The sequence below is a fragment of the Bemisia tabaci genome, chromosome 1 (assembly GCF_918797505.1).
Source record: "Bemisia tabaci chromosome 1, PGI_BMITA_v3".
NCBI classification, from domain to species: domain Eukaryota; kingdom Metazoa; phylum Arthropoda; class Insecta; order Hemiptera; family Aleyrodidae; genus Bemisia; species Bemisia tabaci.
In genome coordinates this window covers 45,180,822-45,203,727 of record NC_092793.1, presented here as the reverse complement: position 1 = coordinate 45,203,727, position 22,906 = coordinate 45,180,822, and the positions used below count along the sequence as shown (strand labels likewise).

At 44.0% G+C, this 22,906-nt stretch overlaps 1 protein-coding gene across 4 annotated transcripts in view; it reads right to left on the bottom strand.

Moving 5' to 3' along the window:
- The window catches only part of spen (split ends), a 159,249-nt gene extending 137,114 nt beyond the window's left edge, over window positions 1–22,135 (bottom strand). For 2 of the 4 annotated variants that reach the window (XM_072301450.1, XM_019059071.2), the window contains exon 1: window positions 21,825–22,135. Coding sequence is in view for 3 of the 4 variants with exons in the window: in XM_019059071.2 (XP_018914616.2) it covers window positions 21,825–21,907 (83 nt within the window). In the remaining variant the exon portion in view is untranslated. The remainder of the gene's footprint in view (window positions 1–21,824) is intronic. The other 2 variants (XM_019059069.2, XM_019059070.2) reach the window with 1 other exon arrangement.
- Window positions 22,136–22,906: the final 771 nt, after the last annotated feature.

Below are 22,906 nucleotides of genomic sequence, written 5' to 3'. Positions count from 1 at the left end.
ACTGAAGCTTCTTTCTACTAGACTGTCATGAAAAAAGACTGACATGGCTGCACTATCGAAATCGATTCGAAAATAGATGCTATAAAGGTTACGAAGGTGCGATTCATCATTTCCAGGCAAAGGAACCTAACTCCTTTCATTGTTTTCATTGTTTCAAAATTTACTTAATCAATTCACATTTTGAAAAGGAAATGACCGTGTGATTTGTGTCCAATAGGTTACCGATTTTTGCATTTAATCGGTGGACAATGTCAGTTACATCCGTCCGATTATTAACTTTTAAAATTGCAATTTGGGAGTGGAACTTCGCCGGCGTTGAAATAAAGAATGTATGAGATTCGCAAAAATCATACGCTATATCCGACCATTCACTCGGGGCAGTCGTAAAAACCGAATTGCCAAACTGACTCTGTAGTGTAGCCAAAGTGGATATGAATTCTCCGTTTTCTAAGTTATAATCGTTATTTTAATTGCCTCGGGAGGGGGGGAATTATAAACAATGCCAAAATTATAAACATACAGCTGGACCTCAGACGTCTTTTCTATTACTGCCTGAAGAGAGACCTTTGTAAAAATTGACAGGGAAACGACTTCGATCGAGTTGAACGAATTAACTCGAGATCCAGCGAGATGCAAATGCAATACCGCCCAGAGGCTTATACGAACGGCAACGGTTTACTGGGACGACGAAGTTTGCAGAGAGAGAATACTGCAGCACGACCGGACAACGCTGAGCGTGGAATGGAAGGAGATAACCTTAACGTCAAGTACGTCTACTATGCAGGCCGTGCGGGGGCAATGAACGGTCTATCGCACTGGAACGACCGCTTCGGTTTGGTCGCGATCGCGAAAGAGGAGAAATTAAAAAAGAAAAAAATCGAATGAGAGAGACAGAATCCGAGATCGACCGATGTCAGCTGGCGCGTCCATCGTCGGTCACCAGCCAACAGAGCACCGATTTCTAAAAAAATGATCCGCTGCGGTGCCGCGAATGGCGCAAAATCCCCGAAAATCCGTTCATTTTACCAGCGGAGCGGGCAACCCTCGAGTTCGGCAATTCGCCCTGACATGGTACGAGACTGGCATGTTTTACATTCAGGGTTGCAAGTGCAGTAAAAATCCGTATTCCCTTACCTTATATACCCTCACTACACAGAATTCATGACAACTCGTCCTGGCTTTACAAACGGAGAGGACAGAATTCCTGAGTGTCTACCAAGAGTGCCCCCCCCCCCTTTTTACCTATTTTCATCGGAAAAATCCTTAATTATGGTTTTTTGAAGAAGAAAAAGTGATACTGCCAAAAGAACGAAGTTCATGTCATCATCGTCACTCTGATCATGAATAAACTTTTAGCCCAGGATTCCAGGGACCAAAACCAAACATCAGCGAACAATTAATGGTCCCTCGGATTGAAAAACCTTTCAGTCCAGGGTTTCAGGGACCATAACCAATCGTCAGTGAACATTTAATAGTCCCTTGGACCGGATAACCTATCAGTCCAAGGCTCGAGAGACCAAAACCAACGTTCTCAGACCAGGAATGCAGAAACTTCCATACCACGGTACCGGGACCCATGAGAGGACGAGAAAAATGGGGGAACCCTGTTAGAGGGGGGGAGGTTTTTCTTTTTTGCAAGGTGGGGAACAAAACATTCAAGCGCGCTGTTCTTGGGGGGAACAACACATTTGTGGGGACAAAGCCGTGTAAGCCGGGCAAAATTCTGCGAAAACTTGAAATGGGGGAAACTTAGGAAGTTTCTACACCACTGTATTAGACATAGAATGATCCCTCAGGTCGTATGCCTTCAGTCCAGGTTTCCAGGGATCAAAACCGACCGTTGTCCAACAATGGGGGGAAAAGTGCGGATTTTCACTACGATCTAGCAACCGGTTCGTCTTTCCGTCTGACGACAACTCATCATAGGATGACTTTCACCGGCTTACGACGACCGAAGACAAGAACAATACGCGCTTCTCGGGCCACCTCCACCTCCATCCCGCCCGGCGACTCCGCACCTGCTCTTCTATCCTTCAAAACTAAACTTGAGCGGGGCCCCGATTTTTCGTGACACGTGCGTCAAGCTCCGCGAGGTTGGACTCGAAAATATCGGACTCGACTCTCGAATAACGGCGAGTGCCCCGCGACGCCCACGGAATAATACACCGGAGTGCCTCGGATTTCAGGATTGAAAATACTAAACCTGGTAAGCGCTCGAGTCCCCTTGCAGCGAGAGTTAAGACACCCCCAAAGGTTATTAAAGAAGAGGCTTTCTCATTAACACCCTATTGCCTATCCTACACATGGAAGGTGCACTTGTATGTTGACCACCAGCCTAAAGTATCGGTCAGAAATGGATTAGCCTTGTCTTCTTCAATATATCAGTATAAAAGGACTCTAGATACTATTTGATGTATCTAATACGATCAACAGGGTGTCTAGTATTTTATAATTTTGAAAAATCCTGATATTTTATAAAAAAGTCCTGATTTTTTCATTTTGAAAATTCGTGATATTTTCCTGATTTTTCTCGACTCCGGGCACGGTAGGCAAAAAGCAGTAAGACTTTCTCCGCTGAGGAGATTCGAATAAGACAAATTCCCGATAAAACGTCCGATTTTCCTGATTTTTTCCTGATCGGCCAAAATTCCTGATATTTTCCGGGTTTTCCCGATGCTAGACACCCTGAATTCAATTACATCTAGATCGTACACCTTTCGATGTATTCCTCCGTTTAGAGCTCCTCTTTTGTTCGTGGAAACAGGGCTTCAGAACTCGGTTCATGGGTTGTGATGGAACGGGGAAAAACGGACTGGATGCACCAGAATGAGTATTGTTGAGTCCGCATCGGACGAGGCTAGAGTACCTATATTAAGAGAGTATGGCCACTGGGTCCCATGGAGAGGCTTAGGACCCAAAAATGGCGGTGCTTTGTTTTGGTTTTTGAGGATGGGAGGGGGGTCATTGCCAACTTTTGACGGTTATCACCAACCGCACTTGCTGCCAACCTTACTACATCTAAGATCATTTTTCTCAAAAATTGCACACGATTAGCCTTAAAAATATGTAAAAAAGTCGGAATAGTGCATTTGGGTAAAGTTCTCGTTACGATAAGCAAAGAAAACTACATTTTTAATCATTTTGCATTACATTAACTTTATGGCGTCCGCCATTTTTGGGTCCTAAGGGCTCCATTCAGCCTAAGATGGCTGAGCCAATCGGAGGTGGTAACTCCAGTGGCCATACTCTCTCAATAAAGGTACTCTAGACGAGGCGAGGCGAGTCGTGCTGCAACACCTGCGCGAATCGCGGACGAGCGAGGAAGCTACTCGGGACTCGGGAGCGGATCGACGCCGAGCTTAGGGCAAATCTCATCATTCCTAGTAATCCACAACTTTTTCTCGAGCGAGCACGCCCGACCCCGCCGATGAGAAATTACTTTTCCGTTCATTGTGAACCCGGAAAAACTACGCAGAATTGCGCTCGGGCGGATCCGCGGTTGCCCCCCCCCCCCCCCCCCCCAGCACGAGGGGAGATTTGCAAGCGAATACGGGACGGGAATCGCTCATCCTCCACCGCGTTGCCGCTGAAGGCACAACGCATCAACTACGCAGTAGACTAATTTAGCTGTATCGAGGATTGAATCGTCCGACTATCGATGATTTTCCGTTGGTTTAACTGACCGATGAATCGATCCATCGCAAAGCGCGATACACCACTGACGTCTATCAATACATCCCAGATTTTTGCCGGACGCTGAAAGGATGAGAAGCTTTCGAGCATCGACAATCGACATACACCCCGACTTTTCAGGATTTTCGAACTTAAACTTATTTTTTTCATGACTTTTCAAGGACTTAATCTACATTTTTTAGTATGATTCTTGGGAAAAATTTTTTTGACGACCAATTTTAAGCTCGGTCTCTTGAAATTGAAAAAAAAAAGAAGTGATAAGTACTCAAGCTAGAAAAGACGATTTTGTAGAAACAATTTTGTGCCTTTCAAGAATTGGACGAAAGTCTAAGACTTTTCCAGGTTTCACCTTAGCACTTTTCAAGAACACACCGAAGTTTGAAGTCTCTTAGATTGAAAACATGCAACGCTTTGAAAGAAGGAAAAAGTAATATGTTCCACACCAAGGTTCCTCGTTTGTTCAGGGATAGGCAGATTTCCGCGACTTTTCCTGAACTGGTCACCACCCAAAACCACCTTTTCTTTCCCAGGACATGTCGGCAGCGCTGCCTGTGCGCGGCGAGAGAAATTAATTACGGGGAGCAACGATGCCGATGGGCTGAGCGACCAGGAAACTGCTCGCTCGAGACAAGCGTCCCGAGCAGAAAAATCATATACTAATCGGATTTGCAGGTTGATGTGAGCGCCGTTTGGCTGCGACGTTGCCAAACCGATCCGCTACGCCTGTCAAATCTAACTCAAGTAACTTCCCTAACGTATGGATTGAAATCCATGCCTCATTTGGCCTACGTTAATTGTGCTTTTTTCGCCTTCGGGAAAAGCACAAATTTTACTGTAGGAATGACTATAACCTCTCCGTTTCCTTCATGGTGTCTAAAATTCTTGACCATGCTGGCTCATACCTTGAGCCTGATTATCAGAAGCTCATTCTCGATGAGCAACCGAAGTGTTCTCCCACTTCTCCAGGAATTTCTTGGGAAAAACTATCGATTCTTTTTCATCTTTCAGCAGATATTTCGACTTTCCCTAACTGCGACTTACGCTAGGAAGGAAGGCGCGCTTAGATTCCATGTTACAGATTAAAGGTTCAGTTACACGATCAAATTGAGCCATCAAACTGAAGCTCTGATTGGTGGAAAAAGACCTAAGGTGAGGATGCGACCATTGAGAGGCCCAATTTGATGGCTCAATTTGATCGTGTAACTGGACCTTTCAAGCCGCGCGATAATGAGGTCGGTTCGAGTCCAAGTGCGCCCGACGATAAATAACGACATTCGACGACCTTCAACGATGATAAACGACGCGGCTCCGATCAACGGAAGTTCACGTGTACCGCCAAAAGGCGCCCACGCACTTCCGAGCCTCGCACGGGAATTGGAATCATCGACGAGCCGAATGATTCACGGGAAAACTAGGGGGTATGCCCCCTGGCTGCTACGCGCCCTAACCCCCGGAGGCTCTGGCGCCTCCGCCCTCTGGCGGAAATTTGAACGCACGTGTGAACTCTTGGCTCATCAGGGAGAACAAAGGTACCAAAGACGGCGGTGGGTCAGAATTGACAACAAGCGCAATTTTCACGGACTTGACACGTCAGTGACGAAACCCTTGGTTACATTCTGTTTCTATAACTCGCACCAGTATCTGTATCCATTGACGAAGGTCAGCTTTGACTCGCGCCAGATCTCAAATCTGAGCGAAAAATTTGGAATTTATACTCAATAAGCGTTTGGGTACGATTAATTCAAACGTTGCCAAACGTCTACGGGTAAAATATTTATCTACCAGGAAAGTTACATATAGTTTTTCCCTTGTAATGTTCAGGGGGTGTGAAGATTTAGTGTGCGCTCTGAGAAATTTGCAGGAGTATTTTTACAAGTTAGTCGGGAAATTTTTGATACCAGGGCAGCAATGTGGCAAAATCTAAATGTTCATGGTAGGTTTTTGTCTGTGCCCGGCAATGCAGCTATCCTGCGTCTCTCTCTTGGCGACCCCATCGCTGCCTTGCTTAAGAGTAACGGGAGCTTTCGGTAAAGCTCCGTCCTGACTGGAGCTACGGAAAAACGCCGTACGGACATCGGAATGTTGTAAAATTTTCTCCGGTGAAACTTTTATGTTGAAGTAAAGCTACAAAGATCATTCCTTGAAGGTTACAGAATTACCAAATCAAATACGAAGGAAACCCCCTAATGTTTCCAGAAAACCCCTATTTTATCGGAGGGAATTCGGCACCACCAGAATGTCGATACGGTGTTTTCGCTTAGGACGACAGAGCTGGCGGGGCAGTTGGCAGAGCCGCGCATAAAATTAATCCACGGGCGAATCGCTGAGCGGGACCGGTCCGCAGAGTTGCCAGATTTTTCGACATAATGAGAATATTTTATGCGAGGAAATTGTGATTTTCAGCACTATCTCACAACGATGCCGGTCCTCGCGGCTTGGCGGCGGCAGTGGCAGCATTCCAGCAACGGTCAGCCTGCGCCGCCGCGCCGAAAACCGCCCAACGGCGGGGGGATCCAAGGGTTGAGATGCGCGTTTTTTCGACGGACGTCCAACGACCGCGGGCCTGGAGGACCATTCGGATTCGACAACTTTTCGACCGACTCGGGACCGGCCGGCCGGCCGGCCGCGGCAGTTTCACCCGCTTCGCCGGAACGAAGCCCTCGCGCTCGAGAACGAGGGAAGTGTGAATCATACAGCCGTGATAGCGAAAAGAGCAGTGAGTGAATGCTGGGATGAACCTTAAGACACATAAAAGCATGTGCTAACCGTGGCTCATACATAAATGCACTTACGCTATCTCCGCTATCACGGCAGCATATGAGGAGGGCCCTTCTGCGCGTCCAAACTGGAGGCTCCAAGGGAGATTTTACAGCCATCTCATTTATCAACAATTCAAACTGGGCTCAAATATGACCTCCTTGGAAGTCCCCAGTTGAAAATCCCTATATTACTCCCGTTACATCCCCCCCCCCCCCCCCACCACGAAGCAAAGGTTCTGTTCAGGGTTGCCACAGAATTTGGAAAATTAAATTCCCTGACATTTTCCCGATTTCCCGGACACATTTTGATGAAATTCCCTGACAATTGAACAAATGCCAAATTTTTAATAAGAAATAGTTATCAGGCAAAATGTGTCGTTCGAACCGTCCAGGCCACTCGAGAAATGAAATAAAGGTGATCTGACGATTTTCTCTGACACTTTCGTCATTTTCTCTGGCTTTTCCCGGTTTTCCCTAACTGTGGCAACCCTGTCTGTTAGCGGCTTTGGTCCTGTGAAAATATCTGTGTATGAAACAATTTTTACAGAGGATCCTGACGCCCGCTCACTGCAGACGGGACAAATCGTTCATTCCAAATTAAGTGGCTATTTTCGCCATTTTAACCAGGAAAGTCAATTTGCGACTGTTTTTCCACCGTAACCAGGACCAACAAGCTATTTCCACTCGTGAACAACGTCCGACAAAAAGACAGCCAGAAAAACCGCTAACCATATCTGCCTCGTGATTTTCTTCGAATTAGTATTCCTTTTTTTTCTATTTCCGCTTTCCTCGCTTACGTCCTTCGTACCGGGAGCTTTCCTGCCGATCCTTTCCCGGCTTGTTATCTAATTAGTTTAGTCCTCCTCGTTCTTCATTTTCCGCGACTAATAACCTCTTCCATTCGTTCCTCGGTCTCGGACTTAATCCTTCCTCGACCCGGGGAAAAAAAGTTTCTCCGGGTCGGAAACCAAGATGGAACTCGCAGAAGGCTGAGCCACAATACATTTCGCTCGCGACAAAGAAAAACGAAAACTTTATCAAGGATTGCAAACGAGGCGGCTGCTAAGAGGGAACAAGGCGGAATGCAGGAAGGGAGGAAAATCCCATTTCCCGATCCGCCCACGCAACCGCTCCACGTGTTGCCGGGTTTTAAAGGCGGCCGCGTCACTGGTACGAGAACTGGTAATTATATAAAATCATTTTCAGCGTCAAAAAATCACGACTTATTCACTAAGTATTGAAAGCTACGACCAAAATTCTTTACTTTATGGAATTGCGACAATTTTAGTCACGGACCAAATTCATTTTCATTTAAGAGCTGATCACGTTGATCGGAATGCGACGATTGGTTTCGAGTAGTTTCGTGGACGGTTTGACAAACATGTTGAGCACTCCGCGGGCTAAGAGAAAGAAAACAATTTGTTCCTGCATGTGGAAAAGAACGGGCAAAGAGGCGGGACTCTTACTTGACAAACAAAGGTAAATCTTGATCCAGGATGGAACGAAGAAAAAAGGTTTGCAGAGAGAGAAGAGATACTGGGTCAGCTTTTAAAAAGCTTTCAGGCCCGCCTCGTCAGGGATCGACTACCTCCGCTGCCAAATTTCATTTCGAACGTCCAGACAAAGCTGTCGTGCATTGAGACGGTAGCTTCAAGAAAGTCCGCAGCGCTACTTTTCCTAGAGTGTAAAAATAACCTCAGAGGTCAATGCTTACTAACATCTGAATCTTTCATTCGAATTCCTTTCCAAAACCATGAAAATTGGTTTAGGAGATTGGCTGCCTTTTAGAGCTCTAGGGCCTCCATAAAATGAGGAGCAGAAATTCAAATCTTGATGAATGCCGTCAGTTCATTCCGAGATTGCGCAGTCCTCACCGCTGTGAAATAACCTGGATGCCTCCCCTTCTAGAGTATTAATATTGAGAAATATTCTCTGAGTTTTGGCTGTATCTTCATGGCAAAAAGAAGAAGAAAATTGCACGATCTTCCCAATACCTGGTAGCGTTTACCAGGTTTTAAAAATCCATTCTTCAAATTAATGGATAATCCATTCTCCTCTCAAGAGAGGTACTTTAGTTTTCCCGACATCTCCAAGCAGCCTCGCGGAGCAGTCATCGACTGAGGGCTTCGACAATCCATTCACGACAATGGTTCGTCGACGAAGGAGCATACCTCCATTCCGAGGTTGTAAAATTGACTCTAACTATTCCTTCTTGAAAAATAATGTGACAAAACAACGTCCATCCAAAATTCTACCGATTCTAGCCCATGATGACCCGATAAGTCTGAGACCTGCCCAACACTTTCCCGGCGAGGAAACGTCCCAGGAGTGGAAATTTTTCAACGGTGAAAAGTAGTTACGTTACTGCGTCTGGGAAAAGACGAATCGGGGAGCGAGGATCGGCGCGGTGGCGCGGGGCAAAAACTCGCCACCGAAGAGACCTTAGCGAGCCAATCACAACTAAACTCGGCTACCTTCGACCACCTCGCGATGACTATATCGAGACGCGAGTCGAACGCACACACTCGTCAAAAGCACGCACACACAGCCACGGTCGGCCGTCCAAGATCATTCAACCTGTGGTTACTTCACACGCTGGCAAAATGACGGGTACTCCCCTCCTCCCCCCTTTCCCCGGGGCCAGTTCTCCTGTCTTCGCGCTTGCATCGAACGGCGACGACGCTCAGTGGATCGAGTCAACAGGAGAGGTCGGCCAAAATTTGGAAACTTTAAAAGCTTACAACTCTGTCCGTACACAATTTTGAGGTTCTAAAAGTGGTTCCAATGGTTTACTCGTAAAATTTTCCTCTAGGATCATCCCTTGTAATTTAAAATGTGACTATATCGTCACCTTCCAGGCAAAGTATCACAAGCGCCATGCGACGTTTAAAAATTTCCGCCGCCATTTTATTTCTTTGCTGAGAAATCGTTAGTTGAATCTGTTTGGAAATTTTACTAAATTTTATCGGCAGCGCAAAGAAAATTCAGTGAAATTTTCGGACAGCTTCGTTAAACAATTTCTCTGTAAAAAAATAAAATGGCGGCGGAAATTTTTAAACGTCGCATGGCGCTTGTGATACTTTGCCTGGAAGGTGACGATATAAACATCAAAATTTACAGTTTTGGTCAAAAATTTCATGTCCGACCTCTCCGATTGACTCGATCCACCGTGCGACGACGCACGGTGGTGCCGCGGCAAAGGTTTCAACACGGCAATAATAAACGAAGAGAAAAACCTGAATTCGCAGGGCGTTGTTGCCATAACGTGCTCGAAAATCAGCGCTTTTCCCCAAATTAAGCGAATGTATAATATCAATCGAACACCGTGGCAACCCTGCCGCAGCGTTGCCGTCCGCGGTTGAAAGCATCATGGATGACCGAAACAATCTGACGAAGAGCAATAAGACGTGTCGTGATGTATTACGGAACTGCTCTATGTACTGAGCCATGAAGTGGTTCTTCAGCAATTCAACAGCCGATCGATCGATTAATAATTTCTGGGTTTTAAAGCGTCCCTTCCAAAATTTCCGAGCACCATATCACGCTGTAACTGGTATTTGTAAACGCACAATTAGAACAAAAAAAAAAACATTGAAATAACTCTGAAAGTACGCACCGTATCAATTGCGTTTTGCCTTTCGATTGAGGTTCCCTCGAGACGAAATTCTTAAGCTGATTCAAATTGTCTCTGGGTCGAATTTTGTGGACTAGTACCTGACATACGACAGGGTGATAAACTCTAGATCGATTTTTAAAATGATCCATCGACTATAGAATCGTTCCCCTACAAGCTGAAGAAGCATTTTGATATTCACATCCAAAATCCGATGTTTCCAAATTTTTCAAGCAAAATCATTGAAAAACCGAGGAAAATCAGAAATGAGAGAGAATGATGGCAGTTAGTTCATCTAGGTTGATTTCCTTATTACATATGTCTCTGGGCCAACTTGATAAATGAGAGGCTGGCGTCTGATAAAGAAGTACTCGCTTCGGCGGGACATTTTGGAACGTTTAACTGTTCACGTATGTTTAACATTTCGCAGTGTGTTCTAGACTTTTCTGATGGATGGATATGGATATATGGATAATTCATGCGACTTTTGGGGAATTATACCTATCAAAGCTTAACTTACAGTTGTCATTCACAACACAAAATCGTTCGATGTGCGGCATTGCATCGGCGGCGGTGTTGGAAGCTCAGAATCACCTGTCTTTCGGCGCGAAAGACCAACTTTTTTCAAGAGCGCTTATCACGACTCGCGGTACTTCAGGATGATTCCCGCTGGAGCTCTTCTGAAACGGAACGGTTCCAGTCGCGCCCTCTTGACATAAGGACGCGACTACAGTCTGCAATGAGCCCTATCGTCAACACAATTTAATACTTTCCGGGGCTCATCTCTGAGTGCAAGTTACGCCCTTTTGTTAGCCGGGCTCCGATCCGGCGCGCACGGGCACGATGACGAAGGAGAATCCGGGCCTTCACGTCACGTCACGTCACGTCACGTCACGTCACCGTCTCACGGCGAGCATCTCGAAGCTGTCGGCGTCGACCGGGGGCCGCGGCCGGTAGCATCGCTTTTCGTATGTTCCCAAGTCGTGACTCCTTCGACAACGCGTCAGAATGCAGACGAGCGTGGCTCTTATTGGACCTTACTAAGCTACAGTTAACTAAAATTTCTGGCTCAGTTTAGAAACAACGAATGTACCACTAATTTCCCTATGCACATACAGGGTGTCCACTAAAACAGGCTGGCCAAAAATCAGTACTTTTCAGTACATTCAGCGGGAAAAGTCAGTACTTTCTCAGACCCCCAATTGACGAAATTCGAAAAATTTCAACATTTTGAATTTCTCGCTCGAATTGCGCCAAAAATGACAAAAATTCAACAATATTCCGGACTTCTTGCGGAATTTCCACACTTTTTCAGTGCTTCGGGACCGATCTTAAAAAATCAGTACTATTTCTGAACTTTCCGGACATTCCGGACTTGTAGACACCCTGCCTATGCACCTACGTGTTTTCTACGGATGAGCCAGGAATTGTAGTTCCCAGTTGCAAAATGCAGATCGCTTTTAGGTGAGCCCTGGAAAGCACGCGGATGAACAGATAAAATGGCTCATCTCAAGAAATATAAAGGAGGGGCGACGATCTCCGTGTGACCGAAGGATGCGAGCTCCGAGGAGGCAGGGGTCCGGATAGTTCTTCGCACGAAAATCCGTCTACATTTTACAAAGAGGAACTATTTCAGCATACCTGTTCCAAACTTGAAAGACGGGTAAGTCTCTACTGCGAATTACAGTGGCGGAGCGTGAATAATCGATTATCAATCGATACGGTAAAGAATCGATTATTGAGGTTATTGCAAACATCCTAATAGTCGATCCTTCCCATAGGCTTAAACGGGAGATCAAGCAATGCAATAGAGAACACGATACGGCCACTGGCAGATAAAAAACAGATATTTTCGGAGACGTGAGACATGACGCAATGAGGCGGAAATGCCCGAAGACGGCGACAGTCCGTCAGCGATTCAGCATCTCTGATCATGCGAGTACGCTCGATTCCCGGAATCTTCTCGGTGGTAGATCCACGAAAGCAGCGCGCCACCGCCGGCCGCAGGAGAAATTCCGAGCGACGGTGAAAACATTCTTGAAAAGGCGTTATCCAACTCGTCTGCCTGCCCCGAAAGATTATGCCCTTTTTCACCCTTGAAAATCCACGAATTTGAGCAAGTTCATACCGATTCGCCAGGGAGAAAACCACTGATATTCAAAATTTGACTTATCCCCGGCCAATTTGTCAAAATTTCCTGAATTTGAAGGCTCAAAAACTTCACACTGAATATTCAACTCTGAAAATCTAAGAATTTGAGCACGTTTGGACCGATCCGTCAGAGAGAAACCCACTGACATTCAAAATTTGACTTTCCCTGACTTTCCTAGGGACCAATTTTTCCTTAGGAGCCATTTCTTTCCCCCGACCAATTATCAAAATTCCAAGGCTCAAAAACTTCACACTCAATATTCAACCCTGAAAATCTAAGAATTTGATTGCGTACGGCCTACTTCATGTTTCGGTTTATTTCCAGGGTGACCACTGAACTCCGGAATCGGAATGCCCTGGGTATTTCGGTTTCCCGTATCCAATTTGTCAAAATTCCCTGAATGTTAAGGCTCAAAAACGTCACACTCAATTTTCAACCCTGAAAATCTGCGCATTTGATTGTGTATGGTTTAATTCATCTTTCGGTTTATTTCCAGGGTGACCACTGAACTTCGGAATCGGAATGCCCTGCGATCTTCGGGTTCCCATGACGAATCTCGTGAAAATTCTTTCAATTTTTTCGATCCGGCTTACGGCTAGGACACATTTATAGATTCGAAATTGAAAAATGCCCACTTTCCCTGTGAGGACTAACCAAGGACAACTGACTCGACGGGTCGTTGATGCGACGCGACCGATCGCATCGTTAGCAGTGACGTATGCGGCTTAGATTGCAACTCGGCAAGAGGGGGGCTCAGGGGCTGTCACATGACACCTGATCCGACTAAGTATCGTCTTTCGAGGGAGAACCCTGGTCCTGGCTCTTCAGCAATATCCTCTCTTCCTTCGCGGAATCAGTAGACTTGCCAGACACCAATTCGCGTGGCCTCGCTTATTAATAGAAGCTATCGAGAGGCTTCTCGCGATAATGGCGAATTTGCAAGAAAAATATGTGCTCCTTTATTAGAAACACTTGGAAAGCTGAATTCGCAGTCTACTTCATAATTATTGCCGGTGAGGAAAATGGTAGAACAATAGATTTAAAAGTGAGAAAATGCACCGCCTTTCTGGCAGCATGTTCCATGTAAACACAGGCATTAGAGCATATTACATTAATTTGTCATAGGAATTCAGCACTGAGAAAAAACTATGGTTTATAAACCTATTAGAGGTAAATATGGAACACCTATAATAGTCGTAAATAAACTAATGATTCTCGGTCTGTGAACCATACTAAGGTCTCTGTACCTAATTAAGGTACCCCGTACCATAACTAAGGTATATGTGCTATTATTATATGTAGAGGTACTACTATTAGTGGTGTTCCATATTTACCTCTAATAGGTTTATAAGCCATAGTTTTTTCTCAGTGAGGGTTGCCATAGAATTTGGAAAATGAAATTCTTGAGATTTCCCTGATCTTCCTGACACATTTTGGTGAAATTCCTTGACAATTGTAAATTGAGAATAGGACAGGTGGTTAAGAAGGCATTCTTGAAAATGGTTTTCAGGCTTTTCCCGTTCGAAACCCCAACCCCATTCTAGAAAGCAAATAAAGGTAGATTGACAAATTTTCCTGGCATTTTCGTCATTTTCCCTGACATTTCCCGGTTTACCAGGTATCCCCTGACTGCGGCAACCCTGCACATCTCTTCCAATAATTGTTCAATTTAGGAACCAAAGATATTTTGCGTGCTCAATTCTTGAAGAAGCACACTGGGAAAAAAACACACTGGATCTAGAGTCCAAGCTCTTGGAAACATTGACAAGAAAAAATACTCTTGATTCAATCCGATTTAAGCTTAAATCAAGAACCAAGCCTCTTAATTTGAGCGGATTACCTTTTGATTTAAACTTAAATCTGATTGAATCAAGAGTATTTTTCCTTGTCAATGTTTTCACTAGTCTGGTCTCTAGATCCAATGTGTTTTTTTCCCAGTGCATCGTTATGAACGTGACATTAACACAATTTTGGACACCTGCAAATTCCCCTCTGATTGTGAGCCGAGGCAGGGCTCTGCCGACGTCTCAAGTTCCGACTTCGGTCGATGGACGTGGGGTTTTGACGGGGCGTCGGGCGTCGCGGCGGCCCTTCCTCGGCGCCGGGCTCCCGCGGGGTTATTTATACATCCGGGATTGGCATTGTCGATGCCGCTGTTGCTAGGCCCCGGCTTGCTCTTTCGTCTTTCCGATGCCGCGAGTGAGAGGTTCCCGATGCCGCATGCCGATGCGGTGCGGCATGGCATTGGATTCCGTTGCGTAACGCCCGTAATCTATCGCCAATTTCTATCCGTGTAAATGGGCCCTCGGTATTTTGGTCGCAGCATCGGCACGCCGCACAGTGGATCGAGTCGAGAGGAGAGGTTGGCCAAAATTTGGTAACTTTAAACGCTTATAAATCCGTTCATAAAAAAGTTTGAGGTTCTAAAAATGGATCAATTGGTTTACCTGTGAAATTTTCATCAGTAAGTAAGCACACCTTAAACGTTAAAATGGGACGAAATAAACATGAAAATTTGCAGTTGTAAAAAAATTTACGTCCAACCTCTCCGATTGTCTCGATCCACTGTGCGCCATGGCGCTACACCTGCATTGATTAGGGTCACGAATCTTTCAACAGCTCGCTAATCAGCTTTTGTCCCGCGTACTCGCCTTGCGCTGCCGCCCAGGATGACAATCTCTTGGGTCCGAAGTCCGATGTAGGATCCAGGAAGTTTCAAAGGAGATATTATAATAATGCGGGGGAGGGGGTGGTCATGAAAATAACGATCTCGCAAGTTAAGGAAAATTGGAAATTGTGAAGGGTCTCAGCAGAGGTCTACACATTTTCTCGGTTATTAAAACTTTCTAGCCTTTCGAGGGGTTAAAATAGTAAATTTCAATTTTTGAAATCGTTGATAACGTACTGCCGTGCTTGTGTAAAACGCTGCATACGGCGTTCGGCAAATCAAGACTTTTGGGGAATATTTGAGTAAATTTCTCTTCGAGTTGTCCAAGAAGTTTTATTCGCAATTTTGGCTAAGTGCCTGAAAATTTCAATGAAAAAACTGATGACTTCCTTTAAAAAAAAGTTATTTCTAGGAGGAAAGGCAACATTCGAACGCTCATACGACGTTTTTGCTTTACACGGCAGCATAGTCAAAGGAGGCTCCCCTATGACTGGTAAGTAATACACCTCCCTAAAAAACGTCACTTTTCGTGATATTCAGGTGTATTTCACCTCAAACACACCTCCATGAGGAATTCTCGACTCTCAACCACTCGTTCCTAAATATTTCCGTCGGCGTCACTGGAATTTATAAGTTACAGCGTAACGTTGGATACTTTCCAACATTTCGATCTCAGAATCGTATTGAAGGAAACCTCGGCCGATTATAGATTCGGCTCAACTTTGCGCTCGGATCAAATCAAAGCACTACAGAATCGATCTTCGCGTCGAAAGTCGCCATCCTCTCTGAACAACGGCGCCGTGTCACCTTCATGACTCGGTTATCGCGGGAGCGTATTGAGCACAATAAAACGTCGGTTATTGCGAATCCGATGCGAAATTCAGAGAAGAGTCATCTGATAACGGCCACCAGCGCCCCCCCCCCCCCCCCCTGCTTCCAGCGCGCCGCGCCGCGAAAGCACGTCGGCGCCTATACCTCTGCAAATCGAAAAGATCGACGAAAGCTCCGACGTTCCAGGGTGTCCGCTTCTTACTACCGAGCGACGTGACGTGACGTGTCTTCAAAAGTTTCACAACCGGCATAACCTGCGGTAGCTCTTGACAAAAACAGTAAAATCTATCAAAATTTGGAGTCCCTGGGTTTGCTAAAATGAGCAGATCTTAGGTAAAAGGATGTACATTGGCGCGCCTCTGAATAACGTCATGACGTTGTGCAGAGAGGGAGGAGACCCAATATGACTGGAACATTTATTCAAAACCTTTTCTTATGGAGAATACGGTATGAAAATAATAGGTATGGAGATTCAGGAAAGATTCTCTGATAAATCAGGGTGTCTAGTTTTTTTTTCCATTTTGGGATACCCTGATGACATCCGGATATCCTAATTTTTGACTGCTAAATCCTGATTTCATAATTTTTCCAAATCCTGATTTGTTGCGGAGAAAAATCAGGCGAATGTAAATTCACAAAACTGGCTCGATAAAATCCGATCGGACGGCCGACTTGTCTCAAATCCTGATTTTACGACCGATTTTTGCTCAAATCCTGATAGAATCGGTAAAATCCTGATGCTAGACATTCTGTAAGAGACCATGAAGCAAAGTTATGTAGGTTGAAGTCCATCAAGATAAGGCTGATGCGACTTGCGAGGAGCAAAAAAATGACCGAGTTTTGGAATGTTCATTTACAAGAATATGACTATGGGTCGGCATTCGACGGAAAGAAGAGGGAAGAATGTACAGGATTCAACGTGAACTAGGACCGAGGGACTGCTGTAAAAATGTCACCCATGGTGCACATTTAGACGGCTAGGAGAAATAAAAGGTAAACCACCGATTCGAAACGCGACGTTTGGCAAGAACCTCGGACAGGTAAAATACCTGCGTGAAGGTCAAAGAAGAATCGTTTCGCTTTCAAAACAGGGAGCCAAGGAGACAACAGAGCAACTGACAGAGAAAAGCAGAGAATTGGTTCTCAAAACCGCCCGAACCCGGCAAAAACGATAATGGCACTATTATGGTTGCGGACAGACCGTGCTGTGAAAAGGGGTTCCCCAGGGTTTCTCAAATTAGAACGTCAAAACCCCGCTCTGATTCTACATTCTCTTCTTACCTGCCTGTATTAGAAAACTAATGCACTGGCTTACAAGGGGAACTTACGGACCTGCCGCCTCCGATTGGGCTGAATTTTTTTTTACTGACTCTATGGACCAATTCTAGAGGTCAATTTGAGCCGTTTTCCCGAATGCGCGATAGGAAGGGCGTAAAAAATTCCCAAAAGTTGCGTTTTCGGCGTGTGATTTTGGTCGTGCGGCGCGTGGCAACACTGAAGCAGCCTCTAGTACCGCTTTATCGGCCCGAAGGTTTCAGCGGAGTTCGGAGCCCTACTGCACACGTACTGGTTCCATGATAGTGATGTCCCGGGTTCGATCCTCGACTTTTTATTTTCCGCATGATCACGTAACATTTTATTTTTAATTCTTCATCCGCATTTATAAATCAAGCAGTTCCGATCACTATCCCCCCCTCCCTCATTGTACGTACATTTTCCCCCGATATTTATTCACATTGGCCACATATAATCGTATGAAACTTCATTGATATAAATTAATGAATTAAAAAGCAAAGGGCTAAAATAATGTGTTTCTTGGTGACCCTTGCATGCACATGGGTTTGGGGTTGCTCTTCGATTTATTTACACATTACATATTTTTCCAGGAAAACATTTGAAGATAATGTAGTAACAAATAAGGTTTTCTTTTGCTTTTTAATTCATTAATTTATATCAATGAAGTTTCATACGATTATATGTGGCCAATGTGAATAAATATCGGGGGAAAATGTACGTAAAATGAGGGGGGGGGGGGGATAGTGATCGGAACTGCTTGATTTATAAATGCGGATGAAGAATTAAAAATAAAATGTTACGTGATCATGCGGAAAATAAAAAGTCGAGGATCGAACCCGGGACATCACTATCATGGAACCAGTACGTGTGCAGTAGGGCTCCGGACTCCGCTGAAACCTTCAGGCCGATAAAGCGGTACTAGAGGCTGCTTCAGTGTTGCCACGCGCCGCACGACCAAATCACACGCCGAAAACGCAACTTTTGGGAATTTTTTACGCCCTTCCTATTGCGCATTCGGGAAAACGGCTCAAATTGACCTCTAGAATTGGTCCATAGAGTCTGTAAAAAAAAAATTCAGCCCAATCGGAGGCGGCAGGTCCGTAAGTTCCCCTTGTTAATAAAAGCAATATTTAAGGTTTTGCAAGAATTTGCTCCACGATTTATTTTCTAGAGGGGGAAAACTTCATTTGAGTTCTGATGTTCTGGCTAGTACTTGCAAAGAACCAGCTGATAGAACCAAATTTCTGCCACGCTGGTGTGAATTATTAGCTGGTCTATCGGATAGAATTCAATGATGCACCTCTTACTTTGGCACGAATATCAATCGGTCCGGCTGAATCCATGTCCTAAATAAGATGCATTAATCTTCCTGGTAAATGACCCTCACAAGGGCCAAAGGCAAAAAAAGCCATGAGCTCACGAAGCAGTGGACTATCCTAGAGCTGGCCAGGGTACGGAGCAACTGGTCTCACTTATTATTAAAATTGAGATGGAAATAGATAAAATATATCGAACACGCTGTTAGCGATTGCGTACAAAATGAATTCCTCGCTATATCTATTTGTTTCACAAAATAACGATGAGACCAATACTACCAATGGAGAGGAATCGATAGAAATATCGCTTTTCTGTGATGTAACAAATAGCATCTATGGGGCGACCAACCGGCAACAGCGACCCCTACTGCGGAGCTGAAGCAACCCACCTGAACCGGGTTGCCACCCACCGACCATTACGTGCCCCATCGAGGCGTTGTCGGATCCACCAGCCGCCGAGTTCTCGTAATCTCCCGGATGCAGCGATGCCGAGTTTCACGCAAGTGACACCATTCTGACACGGCTTGCTTGCAGCTCTCCTGCTTTCTTCAGACGGTTCATGAAGAGACGTGCAAAAGAGGGAATCCCAGAAACTCTCTTCTTAAAGGCCTGGCCACTTCCCCAAAAGAACTTTCAGTTTCAGTACCCTAAACTAGAAACGAAAAAGGTTTTGAAGTTTTCGCGTCAAATGGTAGCGATATTACCAGAATTTTTTTTAGGAACTAACGATCGCCTTTAATTACAACAGACTGTTGGGGAACGCTCCGGACATTTATCGGACGAGAATTGGCGGAGATGCAAGGGTTCACGCCTTTCTGACTATTCTTAATTTTCCTCGACGACAAAACTGTCTATTTCACTGACTTTCGCTGACACTAACATTCCACTTCAAGGTTTCCGTGAATTCCCGAACTTTCCAGGTTTTCTAGACGGCCATAAACCCTGGAGATGTTGCTATGTAATGGACGAACGAATAAAACATGCACAACTGGACTAAATTTGACAGCGAGAGCTATTATTGCAATTCTGCCAGGTGCTATTTTTATTGGGCAAAACTGAAAAACTAGACAGATTCTACGAGTAACTAAAAAATATCAGTGCGTTTTTAACGTTCTTGCCAAATGTTCCATTCATTCCACCATTAAGACAAATGGAAGTTTCCTTAATTTTTTCTTTTAAAAAAGCGCTGAAATCTTAGGGCATTCGCGCTCCAGAGGGAATTTTTAGCAGATTTTTTTCGGTGGAGAAAATTTTCGGCAAATTCTTCACTTTAGAAAAAATCATTATCACAATTACAAACGGTTATTAAGTAAATTTTATCATTTGCAAAGATTAAAATCAAGTGCACTGGGTGACTCAAAATTTCCGTTTAGAAAGTCAACAAGGAAGAGATAGGTGTCTACGAAAAGCAGAAAAACTATCATTCTTTCCATTGGCCGACAGTGACACTTTCAGAAAATTAGATACCTACTTCTGCTTTAAAACAGTTGACTCCCATAATCCTAAAATATCGTCCAAGGAAACTTCAGTAGGTATTACCCATTGATGCTGATATGATGCTATCTTTTCACTGCTCGCATGGAGAAACTTCAAATAGAATTAACAATAAAATACTTCTTCCAGCTTTGAAATCTTGGAGCGTGAAGAAAAGGGCATATACTTTCTAGGCTGAAGGCAAGTCCCCTAGGATGATACAGTTTCTTCAGGTATGAAGTGGAATCAATTTCCTTTCTTGAACTACACGGTTGAATGGTAAATATGCTGACTGTTCAAGAAGATTCCCTCTGAGTGGATGGAAATTAGTAAGATTTCATGATCCTCGTTTCTGAGTTTACATAATTCTATGAAGGCAATAAGACAAGAAATTCTATACCTATTCCTTTTAGCTATGGACCCAAAGCAAGTCCTGGGGGGATTAGATTTCCATAAATTTTAGCTAGATGTCCTTTAAAAGTGAGTACCTACAAAGAAAGATATTTAAGAAGAAAAATTGAGACAAGAAGCTGCTTTGTTTGACAACTGTAAGTACTGAGTTAATGGATTACATGGAAATTTGTCTAAGTACTACCTAGTAAAAATTTAAAGTTATAACTGGCTATTAATCCAACACTAGCAGATGATTGGTTTGCCATTTCCGACTGATGGATGAAAATTGCTTGTTACAAGATTTTAATTCAGTTTCTGTGGACCTCAAAAATTGCTGAAAATTGTACAAAGTGATGGAAGATTGCAAAGTATAACATTCGGACCCCACATTGAGCAACGATATAAATTTTTTCTGACTTAATCGTGACCCCTTAGTTTGTCTCCTTCAACACAGGCATTTACACCTGTGATTAATTGTTAATTTTTGGGAGTATGGGGTTTGTTGCCTCAGAGATATCTGGCATAAAAAGCATCAGACGAATTGGACTAGTGGAAGGACTTGCTACGCAAGACCCTAACTGGAGGTGGCTATAACCTCTTCTGAGCAAATAAAAATAATCAAGTACATTGCAGGACTGCAAAACATCAATACTTTCTTCATCTTGGTCTTCTGGAAGGAAAGAATAATAAAAATTCATGGTTCATAGGAAATAATTCCTTCGTACCAGCTAGAAGAAAAATCACATTTTAATTTCAAGTAAGTACTGCCAATAGTTTAATTTCTGTTTACAAAATGCAATTTAGGTGTAGGGGAACCTTCTTCCACATATGGATGCGGTTTACTCAAGCCTGCATTTACCTAACACATCGACAAATCAGCAATTAAAAACACAGAATGACTGCAGTTCAGACCTTAACAACCCAGTATTCTGTACTTCTTGAAGGATTAGTGGTGAGGTAACGTCGCGAGCGGTTGAAAAGAGCATCTATCAAGACATTAAATGGTATCAATCCTTCAGATAATAGCGCATGAATTAATTGAAACTGTCGTGAACTTAATTCTTAGGATTGAATAATCACCTATAGAAATCCATTGGCCCTCCCGAATGTCCCAATAAACAAGAAAACACCGTAAGTTTGGTTGGGAGCTTGAGCGTGGATTGTTTTGAACAGGAAAACCTGCCGTCCGAACCAATCGCAATCGTAGGGTTGGATATTACAGCCTATGAGGTACATACTGCTGCAGAAATGCCTCTGTAAATATTAATACAAGACGTTTGGAAGTAAAGATTGCACAATTAACTAGATGCAAACGACTGACAAAGAACGCATTATGTTAAAACCAGAGATTACAGCCTAAATTGACAAGTTAGCAGGCTTGGTGCAAACTAGATAAGAAGTAGAAATTTCCCATCAATGGAAGGGAGAAAGAATTTCAATACCGAGTTGGAAAAAGCTACAGATGCAACAAAGGAGGATGAATTTCCAGAAATTTGACCGTCAATGAACCTAGGTTTAGGTAACCAAACGTCCTCCGTGGGCCGTAATAAACCGTTCAGAAAGTGGTAAAGCCTAAAGAATAGATTAGTACACAACTAGGATAAATAACTACTAGGAAAGGGCAAATTACCGTTTGAAGTGATCCCTCACACGCTCCTCACGGATGCTTTCCGGCAAATTTCCGACCCACAAGTGACGAGTCTCTCTAACCATTTTATTTGTAGCACGTCATTTGGAATTGAAATTTTCACTTTTCATCGCATTGTAAATCACTGATCATTCCACAAGCACATGAGAGAAAAAACGAAGGCGAAAAACCGCACAAAACTTCACAAAGCCAATATTTAGGATTCCAGTTAGAAGAACACAGCACTTCACCACATCACATTACTCTCAACACTGTTGTCTCGAATGTGACGTCATGCTGGCGGGAGTAGTTCCTCGGCAGGCTCGCGCGCAGGCCCCACTCTCTACGAGACAGGGCTCGCGAGATGAAGAACGAGTCTAGGCTCGGAAGAATCCACTGTAAAAATTCAAGAGGGGAGGAATGAATACGCCGCACTGGCGTCCAACGGAATTGGAAAACCAAGCCTCACACGGCACACCGTGCAACGCTATTGAAAACGTTCATTGAAGTAAGTCGTATCCTACTGTGTTTTCAACCCAGCTGAACTTTTCAAGACTGTTCGCGTTTTCTTTTCTTATTTTAAAAGTCACTTTTCGTGAGCTTTTAAAACTACGTATTGCATCGTGCTCGAAACCAATATCGATTCCATTTTCTGTCTATCATCGTTCAGTTCGATTTCAGTTTATTTCAATGCATTTCAGGGAAATGGCTTTGTTCAGGTGGAAAAGTGGGAAATTCCCATTTTCTGAATGAATTTATCGAACAAGGAGTATAAATACAAATTTTAATCTTTCCTCCTCTGAAAGAGTGGAGTCGTATATTTTGTATTTACTTCGATCTCCTTTTTTGCTTGCATTATGTACTTATGTTCAAGACAGTAAAAATTTAATTAAGTGAGTAAATGTACACAAAAAAAAAGAAAGGCCAAAATATAGTTCAGAATTTCAGTAGGTACAGCGCGTGTTTCAAACGGTTTCAAAGCCAACTGCATCGCATACGAGCAACATACGCTTCGTTTTTACTGGATCAGTGGTGGCGTCAGTCTAATCATTTATTTAAATTTAATTTTTTCCTTCAATACTCAA